Consider the following 15,570-nt stretch of genomic DNA (forward strand, 5'->3'; position numbering starts at 1 on the left):
TTTTCAAGCAGTGGTCTAATCATCTTACAGTAACTAAATTGCTGAGCTTGAGCCATAGACTCTACAGGGAAATTTCCCAGTTTGCCAATGCCCAGGGGCTTCTCGAGCCCTAATCATATCCGCCAGCCAGATACATAATCTAATGCACTCTCTTTAGTACGTTGACACAGTAGAAGATTGCAGCAAGGGCAGCAGTATTATGTGCTGCACTGTTCTATTTGATTCTGCTGAGGCAGTATTTAGTGCTGCAGGAGCCGTATCTTGTACTGCGCTATGATTTCACTGCCCCTTCTACTTCTGTTCTCCCTTTTGTCAATTTGAAACAGCTTACAACATGGGGCCACTTTAACTTTTTTTTATTTCCGGTGCCACTTTAACATCCTATTACGTCTCTGTAGGGAAGCATTAAGCTGCACGAGTCAAGGAACAGCCAATTTCTGTAAAGTTTTTGAGTGCATGGTGTATGGTTGGTTCAGTTGCAAGAAAATATGTCTAAGGAGGTGAATGGAGAAGAGTTAGATTAAGGAATGTGATAGGCCACTCATAAAAGATGTGTTTTCAAGGAGCACCTAAAGCTTTTGGTGTTGGGAATTAACTTTGCTATCAGAGAGTTGTCTAGGGTAGTACATATAAATCAGCATAAGTCAATCAACATTCAGTATCTGTGTATGTACAGATATGAGGCACATTTGAGTGCATGGAGTGTTAGGGGTACTATTTAATGAAGGTATACGGTTCTGAAGAATAATATAAGGAGTCTACAGTAGTTTTGATCGCAAATATTCTAATCGCAAATATCGCCACTTCGAGAATTCGCGAATATCTAGAATATAGTGCTATATCTTCGTAATCGCAAATATTCTCGATTGTTTTCATCGGTACCCATGATCCCTCACTGCTTCTTGCTTGTGGGCCAATCAGAATACTGCAACATCTTTCACTTTAGGAGTAGTGTGGATCGCAAATTTTTGTATTGCAAATTTTTATCGCAGGTTTTCCGATTGCCGATTTTCACATTCATGAAAATAATTATTGGATATCACAAATTCTCGAATTCGCTAATATATGAAGAATATTTGCCGAAATATTCGCGAAATATCGTGAATTTGAATATTGCCCCTGACACTCATCACTGGTTTACAGAGAACAATTAGAATAAGTAATATAATAGGTTACCCTAAATATATATGATTTAGGTTACACTTAAAGGGGTTATCCAAGTTATTTTTTGTTCCTTCTATGTTCCTAACTGGGCAAATGTAACAGCTTTCCAATTAACTTACTTTATCTCCAGTGGCTGGTTTCTCAGATTTCACTGAGGGTCACATGACCTGTGATGTCAGCTTCTCTCCCTGCTCTGATAAAGGTCGTTTACAAGCCTGTAAACGAGACGTCATTGTGCTAGCCACGCCCCCTTCACTGCCGTTTACTCTCTGCTAGGATTCTTAACCCCTTCAGCTGCACAGCTCTGCAGGCAGTGAGGAGACAATTCTGGGCACTGGAGCTAACATACTAGAGAGAGCATTACACAAGAAGGTAGGGGGAAGATCCTGTGTGTATTAGCAGTGTCATTTTACAGGTGGGACATGTAGTCCTACACATACAACATGCTGCAGAGTCTCCCAGCACTCAGGGCAGCTTTTGTATCCACTCCCTTATTATACAGCTAGAACTTGTAGTCCTACACATACAACATGCTGCAGAGTGCAGAGTCACCCAGCAGGCAGACATGTCACTCAGGGCAGCTTTTGTATTCACTCCCTTTGCAGAGCAGGGGGAGGGGCACAGATTGTTTTTATTGCATGTAAACAAAGGGCCAGAAAAGAACTAGGGAAATAAGGAAAAATATATTTTTGCATAAAACTTGCTTACCTCGGTTATATATCAGTTTTCAGTGCTATATTTAGTTTTTCATAACTCGGACAACCCCTTTAAAGGGGTTATCCCATGACTAATGTAAAAAAAAATCAAAACCAGTCTTAACACCATATATTGACATATACATGACAATCTTGTTATACCAAAGCAAAAACCAGTCGTTTAACTCACATGGATCCAAAGAATCTCCCAATCATAATTCCAATTACTCTGCTACATTTATATCAAGCTGGCGGTTCAGGAAGGGTGTCTATTCTTCTTCAACTCAGGAAGTGTGTCTTTTCTGCTGCTGCTCTATCCCTATTACAGCTTAGGAGGAAGTTGAAGGATGAAACTGAGCAAGTGTGTCCACCTCAGTGAGGTAGAAATAGAAAAAAGAGAAGATGGTGTCATACAGATACATTTTATTAAACAACTCAGTGGATCTACTAAATTTTTCATTACATGCAATTTAAAAAGTATTTAAATTCAGCATCTGGTTTGAAAACTACAGAATATTTTTCGTTTGACAACCTCTTTAAAGCTGTAAACTGTATTTCTGGGGGAGTGCATCTAGAGAACTGGTGTAGCTCAAGAAAATTCTTGGAGATGAGACTGGCAAGTTCCAGTTATGGAGGAATTTAATCTTTGATCATTGACAGAACAGAGCACAGGTAGAGTGGTAGAGAGTGCCAGTACTATGGAGAGCTTTGTGGGTAAGAGTGATGTTCAACCAGTGTAGTAAACGGCACAAGGTAAAGACATCGGAGTAGCAGCTAAACAGAAAGATGAGCCTGTCTTCTGCATTTAGGATAGATTGGAGTGGGGAGAGTAATGGTCCATTCACACATCCGTGTGTGTTTTGCGGATCCGCAAAACACGGAAACCGGCAATGTGCGTTCCGCATTTTGCGGACCGCACATCGCCGTTACTAATAGAATATGCCTATTCTTGTCCGCTATTGCGGACAAGAATAGGACATGTTCTATTTTTTTTTCGGGATCGGAATTGTGGACCCGGAAGTGCAGGTCCGCTATTCCGGATCCGGGCCACACACCGTGCGGCCCCATAGAAATGAATAGGTAAACAATTGCGGATGTGTGAATGGAGATTTAACGTTACAGTGATGAAGACAAGAATGAATCAGAATAACAATGAGTGTTTGTTTTTGTACAGTAACAAAAGGGGCAGATTTTGGAAATATTTTTGAAGTGGAAATGTTTAGTTGCATCACAATTGTTTAAAGGCAGCTTGCTTTTTGAACAGTTTATTTTTTAATGTGACAATTTAAGTTACATTTGCACATGATTATAATTTAGATTAGATCGGATAAACTTTTAAAAAGTGGTGAACAAAAAAATATACTCCCAAAAATGTTTCTGTGTTTTTTTGTTTTCAATTCACCAAACAATAAACATTTTCTACTTTGCAAGCCATCATTTTTATTAAACTGCAGATTTAAGAGGTATTTCTGATCTCCACGTAGACACATCTTTCAGCTGAGATGTCTGCTTATAATTGTTTAAATTGTTTACTGTACAATAAGTTTAGCTTTGCCTACGGCTACACCTAATACAGTATCCGTAATTAGACCTGCAGCTGGATGTTGACAAATATTATTTGTTTATATATGCATGACAGCTTTTGGTTGATCACATTGATATGTATATATATATATATATATATATATATATATTTATTTTAATTTTATTTTTTTACCATTTGGCAATGCATTTACTGGCAATGCAAATTTTTTCATTTCTTACTAATGTTTGATTGTTATATTTAATATTTAAATAGGTGAGACCATCTATAAAATAGCTGATAAGAGTGGTTGTGAATACTCTGCAAAATGTAGCAGGGGCTGCCAACTGGAAAGATTTGGTGCGGATTGCCCCACAACAACAACTAGTGGATCAACAACACCTATTGGATCAACAACACCTGGTGGACCAACAACACCTGGCACAACAGGATCAAAGTTCACAACTCCTACATCAACTTCAACATCTACAACCCCTATATCTTCAACAACATACTCTGTTAAATCAACATCCGTGACTACATCAACTCTATCAAGTTCATCACCATTTATATCGACATCTACCAACGTGTCATCCACAACTGGATCAACCGCTGTATCATTAACAACCTTATTCAGTTCTACAGCACCCTCAACTGCTAACAGTAAGTGCAGTGATATTGAATACGTTTCAAGTCTGTTAGCAATGAAAAATAGACATAAAAAAATCTTCAAAATGTTTGTCGTAGTAATATTCCATGATGCTGCTCTTAGAATTTAACGCTAGTAAGACAACATGTTTCCATCCGTTAAACGTATCCATTTTTTTCAGAAATCTGTCACCCGGATAATTGCTATTGAAATAAAGACATAGCCTAATAGCACTTAGTACCTTATTTCCAGATGTGCTTTTGTTTCAGTAATAGATGTTTTCTGTCGTCTGAATTTTTATTTTATTTTGTAGGCAAATTAGCCAGTTAGGTGCCCAGAGGGTCGTTATTCTTGCAGGAAGGAGCCCAGGCAAGCCTCCTGCTAGTGCCCAAGCCCACCCTCTGCCAACAATGTATCCACCCATCCCCTACTACATCATATTCAAAGCATAACTCTGCCCCCTTATCCCTGCTGTATCAATTTTAAATCTTGTGCATGGCAGTGCAAAACACAGGCTGCGCACTGCTTGTCCCACTGAGGGCATCAGACTCCACTTTACAACTGCTCATGCGCCAAGCCCAGTGATGTATTCAGCCTGTGCTTGAAAGAAAAAGAGGAGGAGTGCATCACTTACGTCACTGGGTTCGGCGCATGCCCAGTTGTAGAGTGGAGGCTGATGCCCTCAGTGGGACAGGCAGTACACAGGCACAAGATTTAAATGTAATATAGCAGTGAAAAGGGGGTGGAGTTATGGCTTGAATGTGATGTAGGAGGGGTGGGTGGACACATTGTGGCAGGAGGCGTGCCTGGACTCCTTCCTGCAAGAATAACACCCCTTTGGGCACCTTACTGGCTTATTTGCATACCAAATAAACTGGATTTTTAGAAGATAGAAAACATCATCTTGCTGAAACAAAGGCAAATCTTGAAATAAGGTACTAAGTGCTAAAAGGCTAAGGCTTTACTTCAATAGCGATTATCCTGGTGACAGATTTCCTTTAATGTCTTCAAATTTTTATTTTAAAAATAAGTTGTATACATGTTGTGTACGTTTATTATTGTGGGTCTAAGCGCATCCTTCTGACGTACAGCAAAAAGGACATGTGAACAGCCCCTAACACCGAAGGTAAAAATCTTTGAAAATTATCAATGATAGTAAACTATTGCATCTATGGTATAAGGAAACAAGTGATCAACTGTCCAAGTCCCCTGGAGTACTAAAATGAAAGTAGAAAAAAGTTTAAAAATAATGTTTTTGAAAATATAAAAAACTAAAGCATTAAAAATTTTAATACCCCCTTTCCCAATTTTACATATGAAAATAATAAAAAAAAAATCATAATTGGTATTGCTGTGTCTGAAAATGTCCAAACTATTGAAATATAGAAGTATTTATGCTGCCTGGTAAACACTGCAATGGGGGGGGGGGGGGGATCAATATGCTGTTTTTGGTCAGCTTGCCCAGATAATGAATTAAGGAAAAAGTGATCAAAAAGTCATATGCACACCAAAATGGTATCAATAATGACTACAGCTCATACTCCAAAAAAAGGGCCCAACACAGCTTTGTAGATGGCAGTATAAGAAAGTTATGGGTGTCAGAGTTTATTATTGTGGTTAAAAGTAGTAAAGCATAAAAAAAATAAAAGCAATAATACAAATAATATACAGTTTTATCCCACAACGAGGGCATTAAAAACAAAAACAAAAAAAAACCAATGGCAAATTAGCATATTTTTCAGTCCACAAAATTAAGGCCAGTTTCGCATACATCTGGCAATCCTGCTCAGTTCCCCTCTAGAATTGTGCAGAGAACACCAGAGGGAAACTGAAGAAACTGAAGGCATAACTGATCCCATGCTGGGATTGTTTATATTCATCTGGCACATCACTGAATATGCTGGATGTGCAAATATAAACTAAGAAAAGTGTTTGCTGCTAGATATCTGTTTAATAAAGAGTTGATGGAGGAGTAAGGTTAGGTCTAAAGTTGATCAAAATGTATGATTTCAACCAAAACGAAACTTCATGTGGTGAAATTTAACAACAAACAATCATTTTAGCCAACCGATAATAGACTATTATAGTTTCAAAAGAAGTTGGCCAAACAAAAGAATTTCCATTCAAACATCAGACAAAAGAAGTTGGTTGAATGAAAGCTCTTTTGTTCAAAGAAAGATATTTTGTTCACAAAATATCTTTCTTTGAAAGAAGTTTCTCCAAAAGATCTTATCGTCTGGTTTCCTTGAACGTGTATGGGCAGTATGAATAACTGTAACAGACAATACGGACTAAAATGTGTATGGCTGCATCAGTGGCGGATCCAGAGCCTGGTCTCGGGAGGGGCACTTTCAGATTATTTTCTGTCCGCCGCCACAAAACAATGGTGCTTATAGAGCAGACGCCACAGTGTAGCGGTATACTGTATATTTTGTTGCACAGTGTACGCTATATGTGTATAACAAACATATTTCACATGAAAACTTACAGTTACTTGGCTTGGCCATCTCGGACGCCACTACCACACTTTGGCCGGGGGCTCGGTGGAGCTGATGATGCGTTTTATTCTAGTGAGAAAAATTTCATAATAAGGATTTAGAGAAGGGGCAGAGGGATAGCAGAGCAGGGAGAGGCTGGTGCTGCTACTAGGGGGTCATACCATGAGGAAGTAATAAAGCCCACCATAATGCCCCCCCCAGTAGTAATAATTCTCCTTATAATGTGACAGTGCAAAAAATACCCCCTTGTAATGCCCCATTTGAGCTAATGTCCCCATAGTGCCTCCATAATATGCCAGTATAAAATACCCCTATATAGTGCCTCTAGTAAATGACCCCATAGTGCTCCACACCCTCCTTCCTCCTAGTGCCCCCCATAATGTACCAGTATAAAATGCTCCAGTAGATGCCCTCAGTGTCACCCATAATTTGCAAGTATTAAATACCCCTTCTTAGTGCCCCCCGTAGATGGCCCCATAGTACTCCTCTCCCCCCTTCCCCATAGTACCCACCATGTGTCCCAGTATAAAATTGTACTGTACAGAGAGCCCATATAAAATACCCCTTCTTTGTGGCCTCAGTAGATGCCCCTATAGTGCCCTCAATCATATGCCAGTATTAACAGCCCCCCCATGTGCCAGTAATAATAGCCCCTATGCCAGTAATAGCAGCCCCCCTGTGCCAGTAATAGCAGCCCCCAGTAATAACAGCCCCCCTGTGCCAGTAATAACAGCCCCCAGTAATAACAGCCCCCAGTATTAACAGCCCCCAGTAATAACAGCCCCTCTGTGCCAGTAATAACAGCCCCCAGTAATAACAGCCCCCTTTGCCAGTAATAACAGCCCCTGCCAGTAATAACAGCCCCCCCTTTGCCAGTAATAACAGCCCCCATCAGTAATAACAGCCCCCCTTTGCCAGTAATAGCAGCCCCCCCTTTGCCAGGAACAACAGCCCCCGCCAGTAATAACAGCCCCCCTTTGCCAGTAATAACAGCCCCCCTTTGCCAGTAATAACAGCCCCCGTCAGTAATAACAGCCCCCCCTTTGCCAGTAATAACAGCCCCCGTCAGTAATAACAGCCCCCCCTTTGCCAGTAATAACAGCCCCCCCTTTGCCAGTAATAACAGCCCCCCTTTGCCAGTAATAACAGCCCCCCCTTTGCCAGTAATAACAGCCCCCCCTTTGCCAGTAATAGTAGCCCCCCCTTTGCCAGTAATAACAGCCCCCCCTTTGCCAGTAATAACAGCCTCCCCTTTGCCAGTAATAACAGCCCCCCCTTTACCAGTAATAACAGCCCCCGCCAGTAAAAGTATTGTATATAATAAAAAACAAACAAAAAAAACACATACTTACCTCCATGTCAGTGATGCGATGCAGGCCTCTTCTGGCCTGTGTCCCACGCTGTATGGCTCAGGCGGCGCGATAACGTCATCGCGCTGCCTGCGCCGGCCTCTGAGAGGAAGCCTATCAGAGGAAGGGAAAGGGACACGCCTCTCCCTCCCCTACTGCAGCACAGGCAGGCATCTGTATCACTGTCCTGAGGACGGCGATACAGATGACTGGAGATGAGCGCATGCACAGTGGAAGCGCTCATCTCCCTGTGCCCAGCCGCCCGCCGCCAGCTCGGGGGGGGGGGGGGGGCCGTTGCCCCCCCCCCTGGATCCGCCACTGGGCTGCATCTGCGAAACAAGCATTTACCAGATCATTGTTTGTTCTACTACTGTTCGACTGTCAACTAACTGCTGTTCAATGTGTATGGCCACCTTTAGCACATTAGATAGCTAATAGCCGAACACTCATTGGGCCTACTAGTTTCCCTGATACCCCATACAAACGCTTAGTCTAGAGCACATCTGTCTTTCTGGTCTATTTTGCCACAATTATAGTTTCAATACTGGTGACATGGGGTGCTCACAATATTTTAATACTATAAAAAATATAAATAAATTTAATATTTTAAATATTTAAACATTTTTTTGAATGATTTCTTTACACAGAGAAATTAATCACTAAGTTCATCTATTTGCTTTGCAGCTTGTGGTGAATGCGTATGTCTAATGCCAAAATGTGGATCTGGCTACAAAGTCGTTTCTTTCCTGCCACCTGGTGCCTGTTGTGTTAATATTACATGTGGTATGTATATGAATGTTGTCCTGTTTTCTTTCAGTATGATATATTTACAACTGAATTAGTTTAATAGAAACTTTATTATTAAAATTATTACAGCAGAAATTAATCAAATATCAAAATGACACACTGTATGTTACACCATGTATTATATAATCTCAGATTTTTTTTATGAGAAGTAAATCACAACCCTTCTTTTTTTCAATTTTTCAGTTCCTGATTCTGTCTGTGTACATGGAACTGATGTATATCAGGTAAAATGTCTTGAAATCCATACTATGAAAAAAAAAAATACCTTTATGTATCTTTCCAATTTAAAGGGTTTGGCCCATCCCAGACTTTGATAGCATATTGTTAGTATATGTGATCTATACCTCTGAGACCTGCCCCTCTCTTCTGGACAGAGCCCCTAAAGTGAAGGGGAGCACAATGCGCATGTGCAGCTTTCTCTATTAATTTCTATGGGAGTTCTAAAAAATAGCTGAGCAAGTGCATGCTCACCTCTTGGTTCACCTCTATGGTACTGCTGGAAATATCTTAGCCAGTGCTTGACTATATTCAGAATTCCCATAATGGAGAATGAAGGGTGGTAGTCAGGGGTGGACTGGGAACTTAAAGTGGCCTTGGAAAAAATACTAAAATCGGCCCCATTTTGTAGTCGGGTCCAAATTGATGGAAGGCAGGGCTAGCAATACCAAATACCACAGTCCATCACAAAATACTGCTAGCAGCACAAAATACATCCCCAAAAAACTTCCCCTGGCTGGCCATAAGGAGGGCTCAGGTGGCCTCCTGGGCATCGGCCCACCGGGAAATTTCCCTGTAAGGTCTAGGGCCAATCTGCCTCTGGTGGTAGTGCTTGTGTAGTGAGCTTTTCTTCACTTCAAGGGCCCTGTTCTGGAGATAGGTGTTGGGTCCCAGGGGTAGGACCTGCACTTACCTAACATTGATGGCATATTCTAGTGATATGCCATTAATGTCTGAGATGCGACAACCCCTTCAACACTAAAATATCTGCCACGTTTAAGCGACCCTCTGGTTGAAGACAAAAAAAAAATCACATTAATGAATTGGACACTTACCTAGTGACCTCCTTTTAATCTTTTAAACTGCAGCAAATTCCCAGGTTTCTCTTCTGCCATCCAAGATGACCACAATGCTTCTTAGACTACCTAATGCATCAGATGTTCATTTGGTACCCCAAGACTTCCTATTTGTCCAGCTCTGCTTTTGGATTGGCCAGCACTTGAACAATGTTGGCCAATCCAAGGGCAGCAGCAAGTATCTTGCTCTACCAAGTGCACAGTATGAATCTGAAAGTCCTGATAAATGGTGTGGTGAGGCCATCTTGTATGGCAGAAGAGGACCTGGAGATTTGTGTATCTGCAGCTGAAAAGATGAAAAGGAAGGCACCAGTTGATGTAATTTTTTTAACAAAGCATTTTTATTTTTAACCTACAGCTTAAGTGAATCTGTTAGTTGCATCTCTTTTCTGTATTCTTCCAATTTAATTGCAAAAGGATAGTTATGTAATATAATAATCAGTTATTACTATAGGTATTTTAAATGCTGTTTGGGAAACATAATTTTATCAAAAGAGGAAAACAGCTTACAAAGCCATTGGAAAGACATATTAAGCAACAAGCAACAAAAGTTTGCCTCAAAGAACATCATAACATTTACTTCAACTGTTTCAAAAATGTCTAGAAAAGGGACATGGCTAAGAGGATTTGTAAATTCACAGAATTTTAGTGCACAACATTAGTTCATCTGTACGCCAGCCATTAGCTGGGATAAAGAAGAGACATTTGAGAAATGTATCCAATAGGTCTAAGAAGTTGCACCAAGTTTATAATGCAACTGATTGCATGATATGATGGCACAAATGCTTATTGATACTGTAAATGTACACAATTATGCTAGTGTCATTGAAAATATTAACTATAATGCTTTTTTTTCTCTCCCCCCCCCCCCCCAGAGAGGATCTATCATTCCACAGCCAAAAGATGCATGCCAAAAATGTGAATGTTCTCAAGAGATGGACAGTGATTCAGGATTCTATGCTATAAAATGTTCACCTATTGTTTGTGACACTACTTGCAGTCCTTGTAAGAATTCTTCATTTTTCCCTGTCATTTACATTACTTTGGCTATAGCCTTATTTATTGAGTAATGTCTTGTAGGGAGCTACGCATAGATAGGGAAACTCCTTTGAAACTTAAAAGGGTTGTCCGGGTTCAGAGCTGAACCCAGACATACCCAGAAATTTACCCAGGCAGACCCCCTGACAAGAGCATTGGAGAAGTTCATGCTCCAGTGCTCTCCTTTGCCCTGCGCTGAATCGCACAGGGCAAAGTCATTTTGTGGAGTTCCAGTGACTTACCGGGCTCTCCTTCAGGCTGCCAGGCAAAGGCTTCCACCTGGCAGTGAGCCCGGTGACTCCACCAGTACTGATGGGCGTCTTTAGCGCTGCCCTAACCTGTAAAATGGCGAGGGAAGCCCTAAAGCCTGCCCATTAGAGCCGGTAAAGTGACCGAACACACTGCTGGCTGGAAACTTCCGCCCAGCAGTGTGTTATTGTAAATAAAAAAAACTTGCCCTGCGCAATCCTGCGCAGGGCAAGGAAGAGCATTGGAGCATGAACTGCTCTGATGCTCAATTCAGGGGGGCTGCCTGGGTGAAATTATGGCTCTGAACTCTGACAACCCCTTTAAATATATAATGCTAGGAATATTTAAATTGTTATTTGCCTGGGAATGTGACAAATCACATTCATAGTTTACAGCACAGAATAGGGTGTCGCCAATTCAATATGTGATTGGAACTTAAAAAGATGTCTGGTTTTAGCTGGCTGGCAAAATTTGAAGTCATTTCAGACCATGTTCAATCGTAATTTGCATAACATACTGAAATAGCAACATATAAGCTCATAATAATAATAATAATCATCATTTTTATTTATATAGCTCCAGCATATTCTGTAGTCCTTAACAATCAGAGAGTAGAATTGTCTAAGCCATTGCACAGTATTATTAACTTCACTCATTAGCTGTAAAAATGATTCATTCTATGAATTTCAGTATCTTTACATTTCATATGCTTTTCGACCTTGAGTTTTTTTTGTTTTTTTACTTCTGAAGCCTCATCTCCCACAGCATTTGTATATTCAACCAAATACCTTAAAGTTAATTATCAATCATTAAGTTGTCCTTTATTGTACACTAGGGCTATGAGTACAAAATGAAGAGTGGACAGTGTTGTGGAGAATGTGTGGCAAAACAATGTGCTATGAAGGACGATAACAGCACTGATGTTTACATTGAGGTAACCAACAATAATTTTCAAACAATTACTACACAGCTTTTTATCATCTGCCAATTGTGACATTGCTGCCAACTGGCATAACTGTGTATGTATGCCCACTCAGAGCAATATATCTTACCACTCTGAAGTATGGCAGCTCATAGCTGGTGTTGCTCAAGTACTTTGTAGAAGAAAGTCTGAATATGCAACTGAAAATGGTAAAATACTTCAGCCCCATTACCTCTCTATGCAGAAATTTAAAAAGTAATTAAGGCCAGTAAGAATTTTTTTGCCCTGTTTAAAAAAGACGTGTTCTTCCTTACCACTTCCTCTTGACTCAAGATGCAGTATCTCAAGATGTTTGGTGGAAAAACAAAGCATTTAATTTCATGGTATGCTGTCACGAGATGTCTAATATATATATATATATATATATATATATATATATATATATATATACACTTGAATTCTTAACAAAATATCTTTTATTTGTACTTCAGGTTGGGGAGAAGTACCGTAATGCAAATAGTAAATGCAGCTACTACGAATGTAATGAAGAAAATGGTCAGCCCGTCCTTACCAGAGTGAAGAAGGTTTGCCAGGAGTTAGACATCAGCAGATGTGACCTGGTAGGTTAACAAAATTATAGAGTCCAAAATTATTTGATAGTTTACTTTTGGTTTTATATAGGTTTTTGTAATCATATTAAAAGTTTAGAAGAGCTGCCAAAAAACCTTACGAGAAATGTTGGAATAATGCATTCTCTCGGTAGAAGAGTGATACTCTATGGATCTTTTAACACCCAGCATGCAAAAGATTGATCTGTTATGTTGCTGAATGAATGTGCATACCTTTTAGTACAAATGTTTGTCCGCTACACAGGTTGGGTGCCAAAAGATCCATATCAGGGTCAATGATTTGTCACAAGAGAACTACAGATTATTTGAAAACATTAATGACAAATCAAAAGTTTTGTCAAATGCAATAACATTAACATGATAGGGTATCTAACTTCAATGTGAGTCAGTTTTTGGATTGTAGAAATTAAAGGCAGATGGTACTTAATATGCAAGTAAATTTCCATATATCAGTTTCTGTAAAAATGTTTCTCTTAAAAAGTAACATTTTTGTATTTTAGAACTCAATAACATATGATGAAGATGGTTGCTGTAGAACATGTCAACCTCGGCAAGATAATGGTATTATAAAGCTTTTTTTGGACATTCATATAAACATGAAGCAATAACTATAGAAATGCGTCTATAACACTATTTATGAGGAACATAACCAAGAATAATACAGGTGGGGGTCCATCTAACAGAGTACATCGCATAGAGGCAGACTGCGTTATGTGGCTGCCAAGGGGCATTTGGAAGGGTTGATGTAATCACCATGCCTATTAGGTGCAGGGTATCCTCAATGTTAGCAAATTAAGTTGTTCCATGGTTTATGGGAAAGGTGTGCGGGGGGGGGGGGGGGGATAATCACTAGTAAGCCACTAAATCCATCAGTGTAAAATGTAAAAATCAACATGATTGACAGGTATGGTTTTACCAATGTATACTTTTTTTCAACAGTCTTAACTACAGCTATTCCAGGATCAGACTTAAGCACTCTTCCTCCAGGATCAGACTTAAGCACAGTTCCTCCAGAATCAGGTTCAAGCACAGTTCCTCCAGGATCAGGTTCAAGCACAGTTCCTCCAGGATCAGACTTAAGCACTCTTCCTCCAGGATCAGACTTAAGCACTCTTCCTCCAGGATCAGACTTAAGCACTCTTCCTCCAGGATCAGACTTAAGCACTCTTCCTCCAGGATCAGGTTTGAGCACTCTTCCTCCAGGATCAGGTTCAAGCACAGTTCCTCCAGGATCAGGTTCAAGCACAGTTCCTCCAGGATCAGACTTAAGCACTCTTTCTCCAGGATCAGACTTAAGCACTCTTCCTCCAGGATCAGACTTAAGCACTCTTCCTCCAGGATCAGACTTAAGCACTCTTCCTCCAGGATCAGGTTTGAGCACTCTTCCTCCAGGATCAGGTTCAAGCACAGTTCCTCCAGAATCAGGTTCAAGCACAGTTCCTCCAGGATCAAATGTTACTAGCACTACTCAAGGAGCATCAGTCACCAAATCATCAAGGGTTCCAGAAGACTGTGGTGTTCGTACAAATATTACTGTCCTGCAAGAAGATGACTGTGTGGCAACAGTAGAGCTCACATTCTGTGGAGGCCCCTGCATGGGAACTTCTGTGTAAGTATTTACCTATCGCAAATTTCTTTAACCCCTTAATGCTATATGATTTATCTGTATGTTATAAGCGATAAGGGGAAGTATGGATCGGGCTCACGACTCCATATACAGCGAGGGTTGGTTTTGTAAGACAACTGACTTTTGCTGGCAGATAACTCAGATCCGGGTCACTTAACCCGTCAAATGACACTATCAATAGTGACCCTGGCATCTGTGAATTTAGGCAGAGGGAGGGTACCCACACAGAATAATCGCAGGGCTCAATCGGTTGCTTTGACAGCCTGGGTCTTTGTGAAGGCTTCCAGGCCTGTCATAGCAATTTGCCTGCAAAGCAGAGTCTGAGGCATAGCCTGACGGGCAGCCTATGAAAATCCCATAGACAGCAATAGTATTCTATTGCAGTCTATGGTGCAATCAATCAGAAGATGTAAATGCAGCTCTCACCTCCTCTCACAAGCAGGCAATAATTGGGAAGGAACAGTACCTTCCCAATCATTGCCTTTTCATTGCTTTTTCTTTCAAAATGATTTTTATTGAGGTTTTTCAGGATATTTTACAAATATAGACATTAGTATGTTTTTATTTATTAAACAGTAATAATTGATTACAAATTTATTTTATATGCATGAATAAATGCAAATAACATTTAAAACAAAACAGTCACTAGTAGAGTCATTATTCCAAGGCGAACTTAAAATTTTTAAAATATAGGGAAATAACTTACTTTATAGGCTGCTACTGCACTACAAGAGATTCTTGCTTACAAATTACTTATCTCTATTGGTATGGATTTTTGAAAAGTCATTTTTTGTTTTGTTCATTCCATAGGTTCTCTATGGCTACCAAGAGCATGATGCACACATGTTCATGCTGCTCAGAACTTGAAGTAGGCAAGAAGAGTGTCCAGCTTCTTTGCGCTAATGGAACACGCAGAGTCTACACTTACACAGATGTTCTCCGATGCGGTTGTGTTAGTGCCTTCTGTACACCTGACAACAAATTTAATGTACTAAATAAATACTCTAAAAGAAGCCAGGCTATCCCAGGCAGCAACAGTAATGAATCTTAGACGTGACCTACTGACATCAGAATTAGCACTGTTCACTAATCTGAGCCTTTATTGTTTTGTAGAAAAAATTTAGCTGTAGAAAATACATGTGAAATGACTGATATATTCTTATTACTGTTTGTATCACTAAACAAAAAGGCTAGATTCTTTTTGTGCTATTCTTTATGTAAATTGTAACTTTTCAGTGCAAAAATAATTAAAAAAAAGCATACAAATAAATATGTTTGTTCTTTAGTTATTAAGCTTAGTTACCAAGATTGCAGGATACAAGTGAAAAAAAAATAAAAGGAGAAAATT

General features: G+C 39.9%; 1 protein-coding gene across 1 annotated transcript in view; it reads left to right on the forward strand.

The window, feature by feature from the left end:
• The window catches only part of LOC122920019 (mucin-5AC-like), a 69,998-nt gene extending 54,725 nt beyond the window's left edge, over positions 1 to 15,273 (forward strand). Inside the window, exons 41-50 of the mRNA XM_044269229.1 lie at positions 3,658 to 4,044; positions 8,562 to 8,660; positions 9,770 to 9,991; positions 10,253 to 10,386; positions 11,880 to 11,978; positions 12,082 to 12,135; positions 12,458 to 12,586; positions 13,096 to 13,156; positions 13,535 to 14,204; positions 15,033 to 15,273. Coding sequence (XP_044125164.1) covers positions 3,658 to 4,044; positions 8,562 to 8,660; positions 9,770 to 9,991; positions 10,253 to 10,386; positions 11,880 to 11,978; positions 12,082 to 12,135; positions 12,458 to 12,586; positions 13,096 to 13,156; positions 13,535 to 14,204; positions 15,033 to 15,273 — 2,096 coding nt within the window. The remainder of the gene's footprint in view (positions 1 to 3,657; positions 4,045 to 8,561; positions 8,661 to 9,769; positions 9,992 to 10,252; positions 10,387 to 11,879; positions 11,979 to 12,081; positions 12,136 to 12,457; positions 12,587 to 13,095; positions 13,157 to 13,534; positions 14,205 to 15,032) is intronic.
• Positions 15,274 to 15,570: the final 297 nt, after the last annotated feature.

This window comes from Bufo gargarizans, chromosome 10 (genome assembly GCF_014858855.1).
Source record: "Bufo gargarizans isolate SCDJY-AF-19 chromosome 10, ASM1485885v1, whole genome shotgun sequence".
NCBI lineage: Eukaryota > Metazoa > Chordata > Amphibia > Anura > Bufonidae > Bufo > Bufo gargarizans.